This window comes from Rhinoderma darwinii, chromosome 3 (assembly GCF_050947455.1).
Source record: "Rhinoderma darwinii isolate aRhiDar2 chromosome 3, aRhiDar2.hap1, whole genome shotgun sequence".
NCBI lineage: Eukaryota > Metazoa > Chordata > Amphibia > Anura > Rhinodermatidae > Rhinoderma > Rhinoderma darwinii.
Window position 1 is genome coordinate 206542536 of NC_134689.1, and position 23574 is coordinate 206566109.

At 40.1% G+C, this 23574-nt stretch overlaps 1 protein-coding gene across 1 annotated transcript in view; it reads left to right on the forward strand.

Moving 5' to 3' along the window:
* Positions 1–18763, forward strand: part of ATXN7L1 (ataxin 7 like 1) — a 132436-nt gene extending 113673 nt beyond the window's left edge. The window contains 8 exon segments of the mRNA XM_075857285.1: positions 3133–3389; positions 4073–4155; positions 7189–7445; positions 7905–8097; positions 9638–9759; positions 11008–11938; positions 14877–14951; positions 17794–18763. Coding sequence (XP_075713400.1) covers positions 3133–3389; positions 4073–4155; positions 7189–7445; positions 7905–8097; positions 9638–9759; positions 11008–11938; positions 14877–14951; positions 17794–17835 — 1960 coding nt within the window. The 3' untranslated portion in view covers positions 17836–18763.
* The last annotated feature ends 4811 nt before the right edge of the window (positions 18764–23574 follow it).

The window sequence follows — 23574 nt, forward strand, 5'->3', positions numbered from 1 at the left end:
TTTACCCAGAGTATTATTTTAACTTCATTGAGTGACTTCAATAAACTTGTCATGCAGTTTTGTGGAATGTTCCCCTGTATTCATGTGGACATTTCTGGCTTTTAACCTTCCAGACACTGTAACTTAGAATATCTTCTGGTTTGTGCAAATAGCGTAATTTACCTAAATAATTCGAATAATTATATTCATACCTGTATATATGAGGATATGTATTTTTTTAGTTGTTTTTTTTTTGGGGGGGGGGGGGTACATCTTGAAATTAGAAGTATAGATGACTTTTTTCTATAACAATTTTGTTCCTCACTGTGACGCTCTTTTCCTACATTTAGTAGTCCTTCCTCTGTGTTGTCTTCCTTTTGATAATCTGCCCCATGATATGTGCTGTGTGTTTGTTTTGGAATTGCCTGGTAACAATTTGTTAATAAGGGGTTTGGCACTTCCTACTGTATCCGATCACATTACAATACTATTTACAGAGTAAACCGCTAGGTGGGTGCACAATTCACTCTAAACCGTTTACATTGGAACTGCCAGCTACAATGTAGATCAGGGTATCTTTTTTTATTTTTTTACTGGGGCCTCACCAGCCCGAACATGGTGATGCCTGGGCCTCAACATCCTAGCAGAAGTCTATTTCAAAATGAAAAAATATTTCTTCATTTACCTTTTTTATTTGTCTTCTAAAGCCAGAATAACATAAATAAAATAGGCGCAAAAGTCAATTATGTAACTACAGCTTATGATAACATCTGTCAAACCTCCTTCCCTAGATGCTCCTCACCACCAACTGGGGTCGCCTCACAGTTTAAGAAGCACTGGTGTAAATTATACTTCCACAGCCTTATGAATATGGTGTAAGCATGGCGTAGCACAAAAATGGACTTGCATGGTTGCCGGCCAAATCTATATCTGTTTTCTTTATTCATAAAGTGGTCTAATGGTCCATTGGCCCGATATTGGCCGTGAAAACGAGCGATGATTGACGTGCTGTATCTTTGATCGGCGCTTGTTTACTCCAGTCACAAGGAGCAATGATCATAAATGTATGGGGACGAACGATTGTTACTGCAATCATTTGTCCCCATCCATTTGCATCATGCCGGCTGCACATCTCCCTGTTTAAACAGGAAGATGTACTGCTGACTAGCGACCATGTTATTGGCCGCATCCAAAATCTAGTCAGCCGATAAACAAGCGTTTGCTCGTTCATTGGCTGATTGTTGCCTTGTTTACACAGGGCAATGATTGGGAACAAGCGTTCATTTGAACCCCGTTTGTCCGATCATTGGCCTTTGTAGAAGGGCCTTAGCCTTTTTTTTTTTATTGATGGTAAAATAAGGCACCTATCATGGAGGATTTGGCTTGTGTTTGTGATTAATATTATCATTTTATCTAAAGCTTTACTTTTAGGATCACTTGCTTAATTTTATTTGTTTATGCAGTTGTGGTTTTTATTAGCCTACCAAAATAAGTCTGCCTGCCTAGGTCTGCTCAAATTGGTCTGGGACAGATTTGGGCAATGTAGCAGAACACCCTGAGTGCCCGTGGTAGCATGAACTGTTAATATTCACACAAGTGTTGACCTGTGATTTTCATAAGAAACCGCAGTTAAAACTTTACATGTGAATAGAACCTTACCTTAAACTCTAGGAGAGCTCATAGGGTAATTCTCCTACAGCTGTGTATTTGGGGTTGCAATGTATATAGAGCATCAGTTCCCTCAATACAGTACATGACAAACCACTTTAAAGTGCTTTTGTGAAGATTTTCTTAACATTTTCAGTTTCTGGATTTGCATCTTGGCAACAGTCTGTGCATATGCCTTAGCATTGGAGTTTGTGTGCTTTATGCAGAAAATGTGGTAGCATTGGCACTGTGTGAAGGAAATCTTCAAAGGGTGGAGAATTCCTTTAAGAAGATAGATAAAATTATGATGGCATATTTGTCACTATTTAACAATTTTGTAACATTGTCTGTAACATCTATATGCTGTGCTATGTTATTTATTTGTGTTATAAAATTGTATAAAATCTGTGTCTGTTCTGCATATTCCTTGAGGCCCCATGCACACGAACGTAAAAACGCCCGTAATTACGGGCCCATAGACTTCTATTGGCCACGGGTACCTCCCCGTATGCTTACGGGAAGGTGCCCGGGCCGTTGAAAAATATAGAACATGTCCTATTTTAGGCCGTAATTACGGCACGGGCAGGCCCATAGAAGTCTATGGGGCTCCCATAATTACGGGTGACTACGTGTGTGCACCCGCAATTACGGGAGCGTTGCTAGGCGACGTCAGTAAATAGTCACTGTCCAGGGTGCTGAAAGAGTTAACTGATCGACAGTGACTACCAATATAAATCAACGTGTAAAAAAAAAAGAGAAGTTCATACTTACCCAGAACTCCCTGCTTCTTCCTCCAGTCCTGCCTCCCAGGATGACGTTTCAGCCCATGTGACTGCTGCACCCAATCACAGGCTGCAGCGGTCACATGGACTGCCGCGTCATCCAGGGAGGTCGGACTGGATGTCAAAGAGGGACCCGTCACCAAGACAACGGCCGGGTAAGTATGAATTTCTTTTACTTTTACTACGGAAAGGGCTGTCCCTTCTCTCTAGCCTGCACTGATAGAGAGAAGGGGCTGCCGATTTAGTGCAGTGCAATTTTGCAGGCAAAAACGTGCCCGTAAATACCGGTGGAATACTGGTGACACCGAACCCGTATTTATGGGCACGGGTCCGTAAATACTGGTGCAATACGGGTCGAATACGTGTGACCAAGGACCCGTATTTACGGACAGTAAGAAATACGTTCATGTGCATGAGGCCTTAGTGGGAATTTTCTTGTCACTCCCGAGTGCTTCTTTCTTGTTTTTGCCAGTTCACTCTGTGGTTTTACATCATGAAGTTGTGGGAGCACCTGCTTTTGGTGTATGTGCTGTCGGCTGTTATGAGCCTCAACTGTCAGTTCAGTTGTAAACTTCCTACTACACCACAAGTACATGTATTCTAATATTGCCAGGGTGTTTAGTTTCCCTTATGTTAGGTTACGTAAAGGTTTCTAGATTCTGAGACTCAAAATCGGAGAATGAGATGGTGACCTGTATGTCATGTGAGCGTTTTTGTTTTCCAGCGGTCCTGTTCCTGTAGTGAGCCTCGAGAAAATCCCAAATCTTGTCAAAGCAGATAGTGCCAATGTTAAAATGAATTCCGCCACTAACTCCTCTACGGCAGCTTCTACGGCATCCTCCTTAGCAAAGCAGTCTGCGGTAACAAAGCCTGTACCCCCGTCACCAGAGAAGATCCTCAATGGGAAAGGAATATCATCTCTAGACAAAAAGCATCAAAATGGTACCAAAAGCAGTAACAAGCCTTACAAAAGAATTTGTGGTGAGTGCCGCACCTATATCAAATTCTTATGCAATGAATGACTGTGGTTTATGTGTGATATTCTTTCTCACTGCAGCAGTAAAGTTCGGATTTGGTGGAGAAGTTGTTATCTGACCTGTGCTGTGAATTGAAAGTCTTCCTTTACAGGACCAATCGTTTTGACTGGGAATATAATATGACCTAATAGGTTCCCCCTCATTGATAGTGTCCCACAACTTGAGACTAAAATGTGGGTAAACAGCAATTCCCTGATATATTCTGGTAGATGCATCAAAGATGAGCCTACACTCTAAGATGACTTTCACGTCACCTTTTCCAATTCCAAATGTTATAATGTCATCATTATTATTATTCACCGTTCCAACGGAGATGGACTATAAAAGAAAAATGTGTGAAAACCCTTCTCAGTAGAGTCATACGTTCTATAACTTTTGGATTTGATCATTTTACCAATGCATTTGCATAGGAAAAGTCAGAGGACGACTTTTTAAATGTAACCGTTTATCAAAATGATGAGATTTTTTCGACGTTACGATCGTTCCTAAGTTAAGAAATCTATGTCTCAGTTATACGCAATCATTACAATACAAAATGCAATACAGATGCAGCACAGCTGCATTACACGTGTTTCATGTCATTTGATTCAGCAATGTAAACAGATCATTTTGTCTTTTTTCAAGCAGAAAGAGAATTTGACCCAAATAAGCACTGTGGAGTACTGGATCCTGAGACCAAGAAGCCGTGTACAAGATCTCTCACATGCAAGGTAGTTCTTTTATATCAACACCACACACATGTCCATATTCTTCTAAAGGGTCTTTTACACAGGCGATAACTGCCCGGATATTCGTTAGATCGAATGAATGTACAGTGTAAACGGCTGTGAGCGAATGATCAACCATAATTTGCTTGTTTGTCAATAATCACATTTTTTATGCTGACTTTGAAATTTATCGTCTGTCGGCGGCAGTACATCCAGTCATGTAAACAGTCAGCTGCCTGCCGTTAGTAATGGAAAACAGCATGAGCGGAGGAAATACCAAATAAACATCAAATTATTGTAACATATAAATGCAATAACGACTTAATATCGGCAGTGGGTGCTCATTTTAGCAATCAAACTTTCCGTGTAAAAGGACCGTAATAAATGATAGATTAAACCTGGTGAGTAAATGGACATTTTTCTTTGAAATAGGCTTTTCTTTTTTTTATTGATCACTATAATCTTTAGGTGACATGATACACCTCTATAAATCCATATGTACTAATAGGTTCTAATAGGTTGTCTTTGTAAGACTATTGCAGCACCTAACACATAAAATAGCACATTTTAGTGCAAAAATCCATTTTGGTACTTAAGTGATATGGTTTGTTTTTTTAAATTATTAATAATAAAACCACAGACCAAAAATGTTCTGATAACTGTTTTCTAATGAAAACGTAAGTGGTACTGCATGTAAAAAGCATTTTAAAGGGAATGTGTCGCGAATTAAACTTTTTTTTTTTTTTTTAAGTATCCTTATTTCTATTATATTTTTTACGTTTTTTGCTGTATTTTTTTTTTCTTCCACATGGTGGAAAGTATTAAAAATGAAATAATAATTTGACATGTTTTCCTATGTTAGCCACCAGGGGGGGGGGGCACTTCCCAGAATTGCATCAAGGTGAATAAGGCAAAGCAACCTGACTCACAGCTGCCGTAAATGTGGGCGGGAATCTCACCCCCCTCCTACAAGCCAGGAAAAGGTGTCTTCAAATTGCTAAGCAGTGTCCGGCAGCCATTTTGGGTGTAATTCTGCAGCTGGCAGAAGTTATAGGACACACCAAAAGGCTAAGGGTATGTTCACACGCTTACTAAACAAAGGGAAAACAGCTCCTGATTTTCAGCCATTTTTTAATCAAACTCGCGTTTTTTACGGCCGTTTTTGGAGCTGTTTTTCTATAAAGTCAATGAAAAAAGGCTCCAAAAACGTTCCAAGAAGTGATGTGCACTTCATTTTGGCAGGCGTCTTTTTACGTGCCGTTTTTGGAAAACGACCACGTAAAAAACGCCCTGTCGGAACAGAACGCCGTATTTCCCATTGAAACCAATGGGCAGATGCTTGTAGGCGTTCTGCTTCCGATTTTTCAGCTGAAAACATTGTGTGTGAACATACCCTTAGAATGATGAAAGTGAAGTGAATGACTTTTCAGTTGACCGGTTCACATGCCGTGTATTTGACACGTTTTTTTTTTTCGCACATTTTACGTGCCAAAAACGCTTGAGTACACTTGGGGGGGGGGGGGTGCGTGCACTCGCCGCTGATTCTTCAAAACAGCTGATAAGCGGCTATGAAGTATTAGCGACGCCCGTGCACACTCCGCTCTGCCACACACACGCACGGGAAAAGTCTTAAAGGGGTCGTCCAGGAAAACATGGCGCCGCACCTGTCCTCAGGTCATGTGTGGTATTACAGCTCTGTCCTATTCACTTCAATGGAGGTGAACTGCAGTACCAGACACAACCTGAGGACAGATGCGGCGCTGTGTCTCCAATCCGGACACTCCTTCTGTCCTGAGATGACCCGACGGGGGAGGCGGGTGTCAGAGCCACCCACCGCCATCACTGCAGACAGAACCACACAACTACGGCATGAGGGCAGGGCTTGTCCTGAGTGCACTGTCTCTTGTTATGGACGGATTTCTAGTCACATGAACCCCGTCTGCATCAGAACCGCTAACCTATGTCCGATCACATGACAGAGGGGGATCCCCAAAAACCTTGTGCACCCTCAGCCCGTCCATCCAGCCCTTTCCTGGTTATATCTGCTTCTGGGAAAGCTGGGTGACCACCATTACCCCTCCTACTGGAGTGTGTTTGGGGATGTGACTAATGAACCTCTCACACTCCAGTAGGAGGGGTAATGGTGGTCACCCAGCTTTCCCAGACCCCTGAATTGTAAATCTCTCTAGTTGTACTGAGACTGTTTGGGAATGTGACTAATGAACCTCTCAGTCTCAGCACAACTAGAGAGATTTATCGTTCAGGGGTCTGGGAAAGCTGGGTACCACACTAACAGCGGGCATATTGTTTAACACCCAGCTTTCCCAGGACAGTTACATCATGGGTCCTTTATACAGAGTCCTGCATGACTATAGGGGACCCCGTCGGGGGGGGGGCCCGACAGGGGGTCACGAGAGCGGCGGTCTGTGAGAGAAGAGGGACAGACAGAGACACACACCTTACCTGCAGTGCAGCTGGTCTTCAAGATGGCGCCTGCTCTCTCCCTGCAAACAGCTGCTCTGCTCTGTGTGACTCAGACCTGCGTCTGCGCAGTACAGAGCAAGAGAGCAAAGGCAATGGACGGGAGCCGTTCATTGACTCCTATGCACTGTAGCTGCCGTATTCCATCTCTGTATGTGTCGTTAATCGACACATACAGAGATGAAAAAAAAAATGGCAGCCTCCATAGTGAAGAAAAAGTTAGAAAAAATAAAAAAGTACAACACAAAAACACAAATAAATAAAATTTATTTTAATGACATACTAAAAGCAATATTATATAAAAAATAAAAAATTTGCGACACCTTGCCTTAAAAATAAAAAAAATGATTCAAAGTGGTTTTTTTCCATCTTTTTTTGTTGTCTTTGTTTTGGATGTTTGAATTACTTTACTTCCTATGTGGTATGCTGGTGGAAAGGGATAGATGATTGTAATCTTAAAATAAATAGTAGCGTTTCAGTCTTGTAGATATTTTTGTGAGTAGTACACTTATCAATGTAAGTGGCACAGTTCATGTATTTCTTTTTGCTTATTAGACACATACGCTTAACCACAGAAGAGCTGTCCCAGGTCGTAGGAAACCATTTGACATTCTCCTAGCTGAACACAAGGCTCGATCAAGGGATAAAGAGGTAACAAAAGACAAAGAACATCCACAGAACGCACGAGAAACACATCAAAACCAACCTGCACCAACGCAAGAACAGTCATCAGGGTCATCTGCCAGCTCTGCTCCGGAACCAAAAGTGACATCCCCTGCAAAAGCCCGACCTCCCAGTTCTGTCCTACCTAGGTGAGTTATTACTCCCTTACGGACTTTATAAATATATTCATTCCAATCTCAAGTGAACATCTGTCCATTATTCTCATAAAAGTAAATGCCAATGATCGGGAAAACGCGAATGTTCGTTCCCAAACATTGCCCTCTGTAAACAGGGCAACGATCAGCCGATAAAGTGCAAACGCTCGTTCATCGACTTATCTGATCTTTTATACTGCCAAAAAGATGGTCGCTTTTTGTTTAACATCATTTTATTGCTCCATTCATTCGGGGAATATTACTTCCATTCGTGTTTCATGGTTTTAAGAATATTATTAAGAGACAAAGTATTCCCATGTAAAGGGGTTATATTAGTTTTATCAATTGCAGATATCAAATCACTATTTTTATTGAAATAACCTAAAATGTATTATAATCTAGTATGTTGTGGAACACTACAGGTAATGTTTTATATGCTTTCCATTTTTCTAGACCATCTTCTGCAAATAGCATAAACAGCTCAAGTTCATCAAACCACAGTGCTTTTGTGCCAGAGCCCACTGTAAATCCTGCGGCAGGGGATCTGGCCAGTCGGCTTTCCAGTGATGAAGGGGAAATTGAAGGTGTTGAAGAAACAGAAAAATTAGACTGTTACTACTCTGGACATCACCCTAAACCTCTTGCGGTATGTATTCTAATTCATATGATAAGCCATGCCTCAGAGCTAGAGATGGTTTACCACTGGCACTAATTTCATGATTTTGCAGGTTCAACCTCTCCAACTACTGTTTGACTTTTAGAGCTTGTCCGCACGTAACGGAATTGCTGCGTATTTTCCATCTGGAATTGTGCACGTAAAATATGCAGCGGAATACTGTAGCAGCAAAGTGGGTGTGATTTAACAAATATCATCCACACGCTGTGGAAAAATTCCGTCCAGAAATTTACCTGTGGTGCGTAATTTTATCTCCGCAGCATGTCCAATAGTGGACTGATTCTCTGTGTTTTTTTTACCCATTAAAATCAATGAGGAACAACATTTCTGTAGCAATGTACTTCATAATTTGCTGCAGAATTTCTTACAGGGGTAGAAATGACATCACAGGACAAGTAGTGACGTTTTAGGAATATTTTTTCCCCCTCATTTTTTTGTTGAATTTTGATACGGGAGGTAATATTGTGGGTGTCCAACCCATATAGGAACCAGTATCTTGGAAGTACACTATTTCACAGGAAAAAGAAACATCACCATCACACATTCCTTGAAAAAATGCACCAAAAAACACACCCAAAATCTGCACTATTTTCTGCAGTAAAAACGCATGAAATGGTGCGGGTTTTCCACAGCGGATTGTCTGCAAGTTAATGCGGAAATCCTGCGGAAATTTTGCGTGATCCGTTACGTGTGGACAAGACCTGATGATTCTCATAAAATACATTTTATCACTTTGTTCCCATGTTGAAATTAACTCCAGAATATCAAACCTAACAGAATATGTGGTGCTTAGTCTGTCTGTTATTTTTATTTAAAGTGAACATTGGGGGAGGTTTCTGCTGCAGCAAGCTTCCTCCGCCTCCCCTTTTTAAAGATTTTTATGCAGTTAGCACTGGAGGGGTTAGCAGGCTTTATAGATGTTTCTTACGACATGTAAGGAAGACTTTTTATTTTTCACCCTTTGGATTGTGACTTGGGACAAAACAGCATAAAGAAACTGAATTATATAATAATCCGTTTTTGGGGGTTGCTTTTATTTTAGGGACAATATCGATATCCAGATCCATATCTAATTCACCAGTGCTTTACATTGGCCTGGCCCTACTAATCACTATATCACTGAGTGTATGCATGGCATTATAAAAATCCTATCCCATTTCTGCAACTTCTCACTTTGTTTTACTATTACTTTCTCATTAAAACTAGAAAAACATGCTTTAATTGAATTACTTTTAGAAACGATTTGCGAGATTCATTTGAATAAATAAATGCAAATCTGTTTGGATCCTGCCACAATCCAACACCCAAAATAAATAAATAATCCCCACCCTGTTTTAATGGGACTCCTGGTGTAAGTTGGAGTAGATTTCCACTAAAAATCTTTATTCGGTCCATCTGATCCTAATGACTCACTGTAAGGACATGTATAGTACACGTTTTTCTTTATATAGCATGTTTGAACAGTTTTATACATCAATGACATAAATTATTCATTGCACTTGGATTACAGTTTTGCTCATTTGGAAGCCGTTTGATGGGAAGAGGGTACTATGTATTTGACAGACGGTGGGATCGGTTTCGATTTGCATTAAATTCCATGGTGGAGAAACACTTGAATTCACAAATGTGGAAGTAAGTTTTAAGGCCTTGTGTTTTCTGATAAGTTTCCAATGTAAGTATAAATGGAAATATTTATCTTCAAGGGGTGGTCCCAGAATCAAAAATGATCAACTATCTACAAGATAGGTAATAATTGGCTGACCGCTGAGACCTCTACTGATTGGACCCCCACCAATCGCAAGAACATGGGTCCCAAACCCCCTGTTCCCCCGTTCTTGCAATCAGTGGGGGTTCCAGCGTTGGAGACCCCAGGGATCAGACAATTATTACATGTCCTGTGGATAGTTGATAATTTATGATCCTAGAAATACCCTTCTAAATGTGATCAGCATGGTAATGCATTAAAACATTAGACAAATGGTCTCCACCTGTGTTAAAATCTGTATTTTGTCTGCTTTTGTGTGTGCGTCTTGAATTCGAAGATGCTTACATTTTGGTGAATGCTGTCAATGCAAATACACACTAATGCAGTTGCTGAGTATGTGGCTGTCCACCTGCACTCCATATCATTTTTATGCTTTCAAAGAATCGGCTCATTACCATGTAGAAAACGTATTCAGTTTCATGTATTTCAAAGATATTCTAATTTATTTATTTTTTTAAATTGATAGTACTTGTCAAAATAGGAAACAGTAATATATTTTATTAGAGGAAGTGGCATCTTTCTCACATTTCAGCATCCTGTAGTTCCCCTGACTGCAGCCTTTCTATACCTGTGCTGCTAAAATCTCTATAGTGTAAGACAGGAAGGGAGGGGGATGCAGCTGCAGTATTTCTCCCTCAATGTGTCTGTGAGACTGTATACTGTGTGAGGGGAAGCAGTGATTGGCTGAGAGCGCACAGCACAGATCTGATAACACACCATTCAGTAAGCACGGGGGAAAAAATATGTGCATTTGCATAAATCAGCAGAGAGATGAAGGAAAAATACCCAAAATATGCAGGTTAGACATAACATTTCTGGCTACACTACTAGTAATATAGATCTACAGCTGCCTAAGGAGGAATTGTGTTTTTTATTTTTTTTATTATAGGTACTCTTTAATTGTGACAAATATTTGTATTTATTTTTAATTACATTTTATTTAATTATAGGGAAAAGATGAGGAGAAAACTGTTTGCACTACATTGCGTATAGATTACGTTCATGCTACTTGCAGAAGCTCCATGTCTGTAACTGTGACCTCTGCCACTGTATTATCCATATAGCAGACATACTAGCAATAGAATAACTGTTTTTTCTTTCTTTAATCTCTCAAGAAAAATTCCTCCAGCCGCAGATAGTCCTATGCCTTCTCCAGCAGCACATATCAGCAGCCCTTTCCCTGCATCTGTTCTTCAGCCCTTCAGCAGTCCGAGTTCAGTATACCTGCCCTCCCCTCCCACCAACTCCAGAACCAACTCCTCTTATATATTGTCGAATACGTCCTTTGTATCAACATCGGACACAAACTCTGTTGCATCTCACACCACTGCGTTTTCCCATGTCGCACCAACTCTAAATATTATGGACTCTACTTTCAAAGCCCCTTCTGCTGTTTCCCCTGTACCAACCACAAGTCCTTTACCATCACACAAGCCACCAAAATCCAAACCTGGCAAATCGTCAAAAGCAAAAGACCTGTCTTCACGGAGTGACGAGCCTTCAAGTAACAAAAAGAAAAAGCCTCAGACGCCTTCTTCCACCTCTTCCTCCTCATTACCTTTACAGACGTCCTCCTCGTCTACGTTTTCAGGGTCCCACAAGAAAAACTGCGTTTTGAACTCTAGTGCTACGATAAACTCTTATCAGGCGACTTCTTCCTATAATAGTGTGTCTGTGCACAATGCAAACAATGGAACAAGCCCAATCAGTGCCAAACTGGAATCACCAGTAAGGACTTCTTTATCTGGTAGCGCAACAGACTCTATAAAACACATGAGCATGGTTGTTAGCAGTATTGACTCTAGCCTGTCAGTGTCTTCGCTGGTGCACCATCCTGGGGAGCACACGTTGGCAGTGCACAATGCAGTGTCCTCGCTGCCTCTTCCCTTTGACAAATCTGAAGGGAAAAAGCGTAAAAACTCTAGTGCAAGCAGTAAGGCCTGTAAAATCACTAAAATGCCTGGTATGAACAGTGTTCACAAAAAGAGCACCACCAACCTTATTTCTTCTGTGCCAGATACCCCAAATAGTGCCATGTCTCGGCAGGTAAGTTAATGAACAATTATTGGGTGTGGGCTGTGTCTGTATTCTTTCTGTAAAACTGAAACTTGTTCCATGTCCACAATGATTTTCTGTTCAGTGAATGAGAAATATAAAGAGGTTTCATCTGATACAACTAATAATAAGCTGCTCCAACGTTAACCGGTACTTCTACCGAACCAACTTCGATAAGATCAGTTATTATGTTTTAATATCCTGGTATTTTGACATCTGAAGAATCATGAGTGATAATCGCTGTAGGGCATGTTGAACATAAAAGTCATGGCTTCTTAGTAGAAGAGAATAATAGATCTGTTTATGTAACACTTGGGTCAGTGGAAATTATTGTGTGTTGATTAAAAAATTGCGTTTATGCTCGGCACTGTTAAAAAGTTTTAAGGCATTCTTCCATGACCATTAAGGTGTAATGTGTACAGATAAAAACCTACAGTATCTATCAAAGTGTTTACTTTGATAGAACATTGGTTCTGTGGATTCAAGACTAAATTACGGTGGATTTAATGAAAGGGTTATTCTCATCTTATAAATGGTAGATCGCTAGGATATGCCATCACTTTTTGATCAGTGTTCGACCTCTGGTACTGCCACTGATCCTGAGAATTCAGGGGCGGCAGCACTGTATCCCCTTATAGATTCTCCCTCCACAGCAGCAATCCCAGCCACCTGGCTGTTCAGGGAACTAATTGGAGCTGCGGCCCCTTCATTCTCAGGGTATGTTGGGGTCCCAGATGTCGAACCCCCACCAATCATAAAGTGATTGCATATGCTAGCAATATGCCATCACTTTAGAAGATGGGAAAAACTCTTTGGGATCTGTAATTATCTCAAGAATGGGGGCTTGACTGTTTCTGTAACTCCCATAAAAATGGGTGCGCCACCGCCTCTCCATACATTCTCTTGTCTAGTTGACAAAGCTGATCTCACCAGGTAGGACAGGAGTCAGGGGACCTCCATTCTGGAGATATGTGTGGTGCCCAGAGTTGGGACCCACATCTATCAGACATTTGTTATATACCATGGATATGCCATAAATGTCTGCGTTGGGAATAAACCTTGAACGAAATTACCAGGGGAAAAAAAATTGTTTTCCTTTGGCAACCTGCCTTTCATTTTGCTTTTTTGCTGATTTAGGTTTTAGAGTCTAGCCATATATCTTTAAAACTACATCTCTTGCTCCCCCAATTTGCTTGCGAGACTTATAACATTTGTTAACATGCACTTTAATTTGCTATTCAATTTATCACATTCTGTTTCAGGAATGTGATTTCTTGAAATTTTTTGGACTAAATTGTCTCCAATGTCGAGTGCCCTAAACCTACCCACACAGCCCACGTCTTCACCCACCAATATAGTCTAACCCCTCCCTCTCTAACCTACTAACCAATCTAACCTTTCTGGCTTGTCATCCTTCCTCATCATTAGATTTAAATACTCCGCCACCCCTGCTAGATTTCTTTAACCTAGAAGAGAAGATGTATCTCACTATATGCCTTCATGCTTTTACAGGCCTTGTGCCTGATCCCAAGCCCCACTAGCTCTAATGCATATACTTTCACTAGCAGGCTTCCAGTTAATATATGTGAAATGAAAAAAAAAACTGCATACTAGTAGTCATTCAGGACCTTGTCCCCATTTAATTGTTCAACTTCATAGATATAATCCAGTGTTTGGAACAGATAGAGAACGCAGAGGTCTCATTCACGGAGATTCAATATTGCGCAACGTTTCAGGTGGGCACACCCCCTTCCTAATTCACGTGATTTGCGTTCTCTGTCTATTGCAAACACTGGATTATATCTCTGAAGTTGAACAATCAAATGGGGGCATGGTCCTGAATGACTACTAGTGTTCTTTTAGTTTGTTTTTCCTTTTATATATATGGACCTAAGCCATGCATTTATCTCCCTAGCTCCCGCTGTCTTTCCTACGATGCGCATGGCACCAGCAGTATTCCAGAGAAAACCACTTTGGAGTGCCTTCCCTTCAGCTTGTAGCCCAGTTCTTTAAAATTATTCTTAAGGGTCCTTCACCTACCATGTATTTTGCCGTTTGTTCCCACATGGACCATGACAGCACACCATTCTGTTGAGGTGGTCTTTGTGACAAATTATTCTATTTGTCTTCCTGATTATAGAACCCCCAATAACCACTAACTGTCTTGCCCTACCTACATTACCATATCCCCGGCTACTAGCTGGGCTGTTCTCTTGGTTCTTAGGGCAAGCAGGGTCCACTAGGGCTGCCATTTCTGGGACTGACACCCTCACATCGTCCCCTAATTTGATTTAAAAACACAGAAACAGAGTGGCCTTCTTTTTCTGGGAACCCTTTCTGCTCCCCCTAACTACATTAAACCTGGCTACTTGCCTGCTCCTCCTGACCTATTTCCGTACCCCCCACATCTACACTTCAAACTTCTTTCTCAGTGAGCAGCATGCTCCTCTCAAGGTTGTTAATCGGGCCTCTTCATTTTGGGAATCCAATATTCTCTCCAGAAATGTCCCTATTCTATGTCAGAAGTTTACTATACGTGGAATTCCACTTTAAAGAGAAGCTTTTTGGGTAATACTTTGTTTCATACTTTTAAATTTGTTAAAAACGAATAAAAAATATTGAAAAACAAAGAAACTTTTGTTGACCAAATAGTGTTTTTGTCTGTATTGTTAGCTATTGGGGTAAGGCCCAGTTCACACTTTGCAGCTTTTCTGCCTTTCTTTTTTACCATAAGCGAGCTTACATGGATGAGAAGTAGTAGTCTTGTTTTTTTTAAACCATTCTTCATTTTGGCTACAAATAAAAACAAGTGCGAACCTGGCTCAATGAGAGCATATTGACACAGTGAACTTCACGTGTATTAGAGAAAACATATAATATGTTTCTATCTGTAATGTTTTTTCTGTTTTATATTCAATTTTTTTACCAGATGGGGAAAAGTAGCAGTGTAGCTTTGTCACAATCTACTCCTACAAGTACATCAAATCCTGCACACAACAAGCAAGTAAGTAAATAAATATCTAGGTTGATTGAGGATTTCATTATTCCTTCAGTATTTCCAGTTTGTATGTAATACTTTATCAAAGTTTAAAAAGAATGCAGCTTAGCGATATATAAACAGAAGTACACAATATAAGGTGAAGCATGCAGTGTACTTTACTGTTGATAGGTGAGGGTTAATCTGTAGAGCAGTGTTTCTCAAACTGTTAGGCGTCCCCAGTTATTGTAGAGGTGCAGATGGGGAAGCAGTTTTGGCAGAAGTCATTATAAGCTGCACAGGCCTTTCTCTGTCCACATAATACTCTGGTTTAGAAACATAATTAACGAATTTTATCCTTATTTTAAAATTAAACTGGGTTCAGGAGACATGATAAATTGAGCAATATTTAACATTTTAGCGCAGACCTCTATCACTAGTGGCGAGGTCCTGCATCATCATTTTCCACTGGTGGATCCCGATAGAAAAAGTTTAAGCCCTTATGTAGAGTGATTAATGGATAGATATGAACACGCCCAACAATGATAGAGATCAATAACTCTACTGGTTCTAGTTTATATGAATAAAGTCATAGGAGTTCATGAATATAAATCATTCCAACCAGGTTTTGTTCAGTTCAGTGTTAAAGGGGTTGTCCACTTTCATGTTATTTTTTTGTAGAATTAAAATGTATACAATTTTTCAATATACTTTCTGTATTAATTCCTCATAGTTTTCAAGATCTCTGTCTGTTATTCAGTAGTAACTTTCATACCTCATATAGCATTCTTACAGAACAGAGGAGCAGAGGGAGCTCTTCCACTCGTCGCTACTTTAAGCGTTGAGCCCGTGGAAGCCCTTGACGTCACTGTCCATCCTGGAGCCACAGCGTCGATATATGGAAAGTGATGTCAGGGGCCCCTCCTGAAGCGGAACCCCCGGCCACAGCGTGGCCGATGCTCTGGCTTGAGCTCCCGCTCCTAGAGGGAGCTATATACAGGGGGGTAGCGCTATCTACAGGGGCGGTGGCGCTATCTTCAAGGGGGTTGTGGCACTATTTACATGGGCACCGTAGCAATATATGAGCTCTTTTTACAGGGGACACTGGCACTATCTACATGGGCACTGGAACTTGGGGCAGCTAAGGGGGCATTATGCTGTATGGGGCAGCTATGGGGCATTATACTGTATTGGGCAACTAAGGGCTATGCTGTATAGGGGCATCTGTATGGATATTATACTTTATGGGGGCATCTGTGTTGGCATTATACTGTATGGGGGCATTATACTGTATGGGGGCATTCTGCTGTATGGGGGCATTATACAGTATGGGAATTTTGATGGGGGCATTATGATGTATGGGGCATTATACTGTATGGGGGAATTTGTCTGGGCATTATACTGTATGAGGGCATCTGTGGGAATTATACTGTATGGGTGCATCTGTGGGGGCATTATACTGTATTGGGGCAGCTATTTGGCATTATACTGTGTGGAAGGCACTATGGGGCATTATACTGCGGGGGCAGCTATAGGGGCACTACACTGTGTGGGGCAGCTATAGAGGCTTTATACTGTGTGGGGGGTTCCATGGGGGCATTATAGTGTGGGTAGGCACTATGGAAGCATGACAGTGTATGGGCTGAACCGGGTGTGTATGGGCAGGGTTAGAGGCATGGCTTAAAAGGAAAAAAATTGCCTCTGTTGTCCCTCTTTGCGATACTTGAAAGTTGGGAGGTATGTTTATTGTTTACTTCTAGTAGATAAAATTCTATCCATGGTCATGTGATGGACACACAGGTGCATGGCTGGTTACAGTACGTGTATCGGAGCGGCATCTTCTAACGATCTCAGCACCTGTGTGTCCACTGGAAGTAAACAATGAGAGTTCCTACTGAATAACAGCAAGCAGAGATATTAGAAACAGTTAAGAATTAATGCAGAAAGTGTATTGTAAAATTGTATAACTTTTAATTATACAAAAATAACATTCATTTACAAAAACCAGACAACCCCTTTAAGGTTCTAAGCTCTGCCATGCACATTGTATTATTGATCTCCATATACCAAAGGGCTCATGTACACATCAGTAAATTTCTTCAGTGTGCTATCCATTTTTTTTAATGGATAGCGCACTGACCAATTAATTTCCATGGGGCCATGCACACACCAATTGTTTTTTGCGGATCCGTGTGCCCAATCCACCAAACTCAGGACAGGTCTTATCCCTTTCCGTTTTTGAGGATCTGTCTCACCCATTCTAGTCAATGGTCTGTAAAAAAAAAAACTGTGCCACACACGGAAGACATCCGTATACAGTCTGTTTTTTGGTGGATCTGTTTTTTGCAGCAGTATAAAAAAACAAGAATGTGTGCATTAGGGAGTTGGGTTGTCCGTAGACTTTGAGTGTCCTAGGCTAACAAAGAAAGATATAATTAGCAAAATTATTTCAGTTAACTTTTCCTCTGAAAGATTTTGGAACCTCTTATACTATTACATCTCCAATGTCCTGCTGCTGGAACCCAAGCAAACGGCTATAATCTGTGGAGAACTCAGCAGCAAGTGTGCAATTCCAGTGTAGTGCCACCGGAGGGGAAATAAAGCATTACACAGTTCCTGATTAAATCATTAGGCTGTCCATGTAAATCAGACTTTGGTCATCCAGAGCAAGAGATGCTCTTTATAACAACTCTCCGCTCTGGCTAATAGATGAGGATCCCAAAAGGCGATCACTCTCTGTGAATTCCGCATTCTCCAATATGGTACTTGACACTGACCATCCTTTTAATCTTCATAGCAGGAAAAATATACTTGAAAAATGATTGAGGTGTAGCATGCTTGTAATGATGTGCATCTTTTTGTTTTAAAGAAGACTTCAAATCGTGCTGGCAGGATAAGAACTCTTCCATGACACTGGGAGATAATCGGACGATTACTTTGAGATCTCAGCAGCCCTTCAAGCTATAAACTTGCAATGGGCGGGGACAATGTCGCCTTTCAAAACTACGTGACGGAGACGTGTTAGTCTAAAGTTTACAGAACCAAACTGGGTGTTTTTGCTTTGTCACTTACAGTTGGTGTATTACTTTTCCTGTAGAAATCCTTCTTGATTTCAAGGGTATTTAGGAGAAAAGCAAAATCTGCCTTGAAACCCTTTCTTCCTTTTCCCCAGCTTCTGACAGTAAAAAGGTCACATCGGCAATGTCTGTACTTCTTATTTATTTTTTCCCTTTACTTTACCACTATAATGAGATTCTTTATAATATCAGTTCTATTAAGAATACTGCAGCAGAGAAAATATGGCACTTGGAGGACATAATCATAAATGAATTCAAACTACAACCGTGAAGAAAAACCACGTGGATTGTCACTGATTTCTGCTAGAGGTCCATTTGTTTGGAAAGTTTGTTGTACTTGTATTGTCCGAATACACAGCAATGATAGTAGCTTCATTTGTGATGGGAGATGTACTGCACGCAATGTTCTGCTCTTCATATTATAGAGAGAATTGGGGAACCATATTCTTCATTTTATGAAGTCTTCCTCAATTTCTCAGGTTACCAATTTCTTGGATAAAGCAGATTTCGGGGAAAAAAAAGCAAGAACAATTGTACCAAAACAATTACATTTAAGTATCATTCAAGTATATTGTTTTTGGGGATGTGACTATATGGCAGACTCCTCCTTTATATCTCTCGAACATTCGCTTACAAAACATCTCCCATATGGATGGTCATTTCCAGGGAAACAACTTTAGTGGTGGAAATTGACCTCACATTTGTAACATAAATTCTGTTAGGCTGCGTTCACATCTGCGTCAGGTCTCCATTCCATGCGAGCTTTCCATCGGAACGGAGCCCTGACTAACACAAATGGAAACCACAGGTTTGCGTTTCCATCACCATTGATTTCAATGGTGACGGATCCGGTGCCAATGGCTCGCGTTTGTCTCCGTTGTGTAAGGGTTTCGTTGTCTTGACAGAATGAATTGTGTAGTAGACTATGGTATTGATTCCGTCAAAACAACTGAACCCTTGCACAACGGAGACAAACGGAACCATTGGCACCGGATCCGTCACCATTGAAATCAATGGTGATGGAAAAGGAAACCTATGGTTTCCGTTTGTGTCAGTCAGGGCTCCATTCTGACGGAAAGCTCAGTAGGAACGGAGCCCGGACGCAGATGTGAATGATGCCTCATCAAGCTACAACAGTTATACAGTGAGTGGACAGTGATCTGGTGACCATACTGAAGCAGTCAATATATTGAACTTCTAAATGTAGACCCTGGTTCTATAGCCCTAAGTAAGCAAAGGAATGGTTTAAACCTTTTAAAGGGGGGTCCGGTTTCAGCAAATTAATGTTATTTTTTATATAAGTTATACAATGTTCTGTACTAATTCCTCACGCTTTTCAAGATTTCTGCTTGTTGTTATTCAGTAGGAACATTCATTGTTTACTTCCAGTGGATACATTTCTATCCATGGTCATGTGATGTACACACAGGTGCACAGCTCGTTACAGTATGTGTATCAGAGCTGTGTCTTCTAATGATCCCATCACCTGTGTGTACATCACATGACCGTGGACAGAATTGTATCCACTGGAAGTAAACAATGAATGTTCCTATTAAATAACGGCAAGCAGAGATCTTGAAAACCCTGAGGAATTAATACAGAAAGTATATTGGAAAATTGTACTACTTTTGATTATCCCAAAAAAATAACATTAATTTGCTGAAACCGAACAACAATTTTGATAAATTAAAAAGGTGAATATATACGTGTGCCTTCCTTGGTGTGTGCTATGGTGTAATAATAAAGAAATATAGTACGTGCTGCATATATCAATTGTAAATATAATCCTCTCAAGAAAACGAGTCAGCAGTGAGAGATTAAACAATAATTCCTCCTGTCACCACTTTACGGATGATGCTTTTTCATGTAGTGATCAGTGTTTGTGCATTATAACCAATACAACAGAGGTCATGATTTGGGTCTGTGCAATCTTAGTGGATACAGTTGTCATTTTATGACTTTTCGGCCCTGTTTACACAGAGTTTTTGCAGGCAGAAAAATCTGCTTTAAAATTCCTTCAGGAATTTTGAGGCAGATTTTGACCTGCCTGCACTCTTTGCTGCGTTTTTCGGCCGTGGGCAAAAAAAAAACGCAGTGAAAAACGCTTTCTCTGCCTCCATTTAATGTAAATTCGAGGTCAGAGATGGAAACACCTGAAGAAAGGGCATGATGCTTTTTTTTTTTCTGCTCACAGGAAAAAAACGCCTCCGTTTCACATTGAAATCAATGGGAAGCGTTTTCGGACGTTTTTCGGCTAGGTTTCCGATGCGGTTTTCACGTCTAAAACCGCGCTTAGAAACTCAGTGTGAACAGATCCACACTGTTCAGTGTGACACGCATCTCACTCAAAGTTTACTTAACCCTTTCCTGTGCTCTACTTAAAGGCTCTGTGAAGTCAATACAGTATGCTTTGCTATAAAAAGCATTGCGCACTCCTCACCTTTACTGACCTAATATTTTTACAGATAGACCACGCAATAAGCACATGAAGGATGCCCAAGTTAGTAAACTTTGCAGAGGGGATTATTGAATATTACAAAAATATTAAAGACTAAGTATAATAAAGCAGATGAATTCTCACAAATGCTGCATTTAGTAGAAGCATCTTTCTTATCGTGTTTTATACGGCATATCCTAGCAGTTTGGGTGTGTATATTTCTGCCACCTAGACGGCATAGCAGGCTGCTGAAGTGACTTGATATGTTGCATCTTGTTGGGCTACAGGACCAAGGCTCGTACATACCGGAGTTTCAATCTACAATTCAGATATGAAAAAAATATTAAAGTGCGATACAAGTGTTGGACATGAAATATTCCCACGAAATGAATAGGTTGCATTGGCATAAATCAGCCATGAAATCAACAACTTCTCTGCGGACTGTATTCTGTTTTCTCATATGCATTGTCCTGTTCTGTTGCACAGAAAAATTGTATTCTCCCTGCGTCCAAAGGGTATTTATCAAAGTTTTCAAAACTTCAGTCATACCAAACACTTTCTGTCTCTACAGTGTTAAAAGTGCACTTAAAATGTTGGCTTATTTTACATCAAACTATAGGAAAGGATTTTGCTTGTTTTCCCTATACTGCTTCATACTGAACCTGTAATGTGTAAAAGCAATTATGAACCAGTGCTAAGATTGTTCAGGGGAAAAAACATTAAGGATACTAAGGACTTTTTGTTATTTAGTGTTAATTTTATAATAATTTATGTTTTGCTGAAATAATTGACTGAGATTGCATAATGAAAATTAGGAAAGTCAAAGCAATGTTTATTATTTTTTTTATACGAATTATGTTGTATATTTCTAAAGATGAAAATAATGTGTACATATCTTGGTTATTTTTGCACAGTTGTTTTTGTTTAAGATTGTAATGATCTTGCAAATGGTCATTTTACTTATTTATTTTTCCCTTTGTGTTCAGAAACTGAGGATTTGAATTGAAAATCTTGCCTCTTCCTTTGCTGCTTTACATTCCTTCCTTTTTAAATACCTACTTCTTCCTAAAACATGGAACATATTTAAATGTTTGACTGAACTGGGTTCAGAATCTCCGAGCAGATAGTTCATCCCTCCCACTCTAGAAGGGTCAAGCAGAAGAAGAATAAATCATGCTAGACATCTTCGTATAGCACCTATGCCTCAAAATAACATTAGCCAAATCTCGTGAAAAGCAGATGCTGAAGAAATACATGTAATCTGGCTTTATATGCCTTGCAAGGCCACGGCACAATACCTTCCTAGGTCAAATATGCTATCTCTGTGCACTTATTTAACAACTTTTATACCATCGAGGAGAATAAGCCGCCCATTTCCAGAATGTTTTTAAAGTCTTTAGCTTGATATCGTTACTAAAATAAAACACTGTGCCTTGTAGAATGATGGTTGATATGGCTGCACACTTGCACGGTCCAACTGATCTACCGGTAAAGTGTTGGTTTAGGTTTCTATAAACTGGACTCTGTGGGATTGTTCTTATGGAACTGCACTGGTGTCTTATAAAACAATCTAAATACCCTTTATATTTACTATTCCTTTACCATCTACAGAAGCAAGTACGCAGTCATACTTTCTATTATTCTGTATTGCAGTCAGCAGATTACGAGCTGAACGCTCTTATAGGGGTAAGTGCACTAATAGGTACTTTTCTCCAAGAGACTAGTAAAAAGGTCAAGTCCATAGATTTACGGTTTACAAGCATATGAACTACTGCTAGAGAGGACTGGATGAAATGCTAGCTGAGCTCTTGACGATAAAGAACCTGTAATTTAAAGTGGACTTGCCACCAAGACATTACCTATGCATAAAAGCGAAGTGTTTGCTCACTCTACTGCCCCTCAGCTGGTAGCCCAGCTATTGTGCGGTAGTGGTGAGAAGGAAATACCCAGCTTTGGGGACATTGATAAGAATGTTCTTACAGATGTCATCTGTTCTGTTTTTTAAAATAAAACATTTTCAATAATGATGAGTCCACTTTAACGTTTTACTGTCATAGTGGCCTGCAACTCCATAGACAAAACAAATATGAAATATATGCATATTGAAAACGGGATTTCAGTGCATAACCTGATAGAAAAGTAATTGCACTAATGTACTTGTCACTGTGAATATTGAAATATGATCATGTGTAACGAACAGTATTTTTAGTTCCCGGTATTAAAGGGGTTGTTCAGGATAAGGGAAAAAAAAGGTCTATTTTTATACAAAAACAACGCTGCTCTTGTCCATGGGCTGTGTCTGATATTGTAGTTTGGCCCCATGTAAGTAAAGGGGGCTGAGCTGTAATACCAGACACAACGGACGGACTAGTGACACTGTTTTTTTGTTATTGGTTGTTTTGTTTTTTAAATTAGAGCCTTTTTTCTAATCTTGAACAACCCCTTTAAGGATTTTTGTACTATTTTACAATTTATCCTTACGTTCTAAGAAAATGGTGCACTTTCTGCAATTCTATTTGCACAGTGAGATTGTGAGACAATTAGAACGGTTTTCTTAATTTAAGCAAATACAAAAGAAACTTCAAATTATACATCCATTAGTTCAGTGAGATACCTTTATATAACATATACACCTCTTATTTAATATTATTATTACATAAGGGTATCTAAAACATTACGATAAATGGTGAAACTGATGGGTGTAAATTGCAGCTCCACAAAGCAGAGTTTTAGGGGGCTGTAAACTGTGCCTGTCATTCCATTGAAAATAAATCCTGGGAGAATCATTTAGAATGGTTCCTATTTGTCAGCTGATTTCAACCAATCAGCTAGGCGGATGACTACAGCTTACGCTGATCCTCTGATTGGTATTTCAGTACCATGCCAGGCACAGTATAGATGCTCTTGTTTAAAGTGCCCCTAACATTCACAGTTCTGTGTGCACAGTGGATATGGGCAGTGATAGATTTTATTTTATTATTTCCTAGCAGTAGAAAAGTATATATAAATCAGCGGAAGTGCATTGTTCTCTTCAGTCCTCCACTAGCTAAAACCTGTATTAGGCAACGTTTTACCCTGTACACAGTCCAGTGTGATTCTTCTAGGAGATCATCTCTATGGCCATAAGGCCACAATC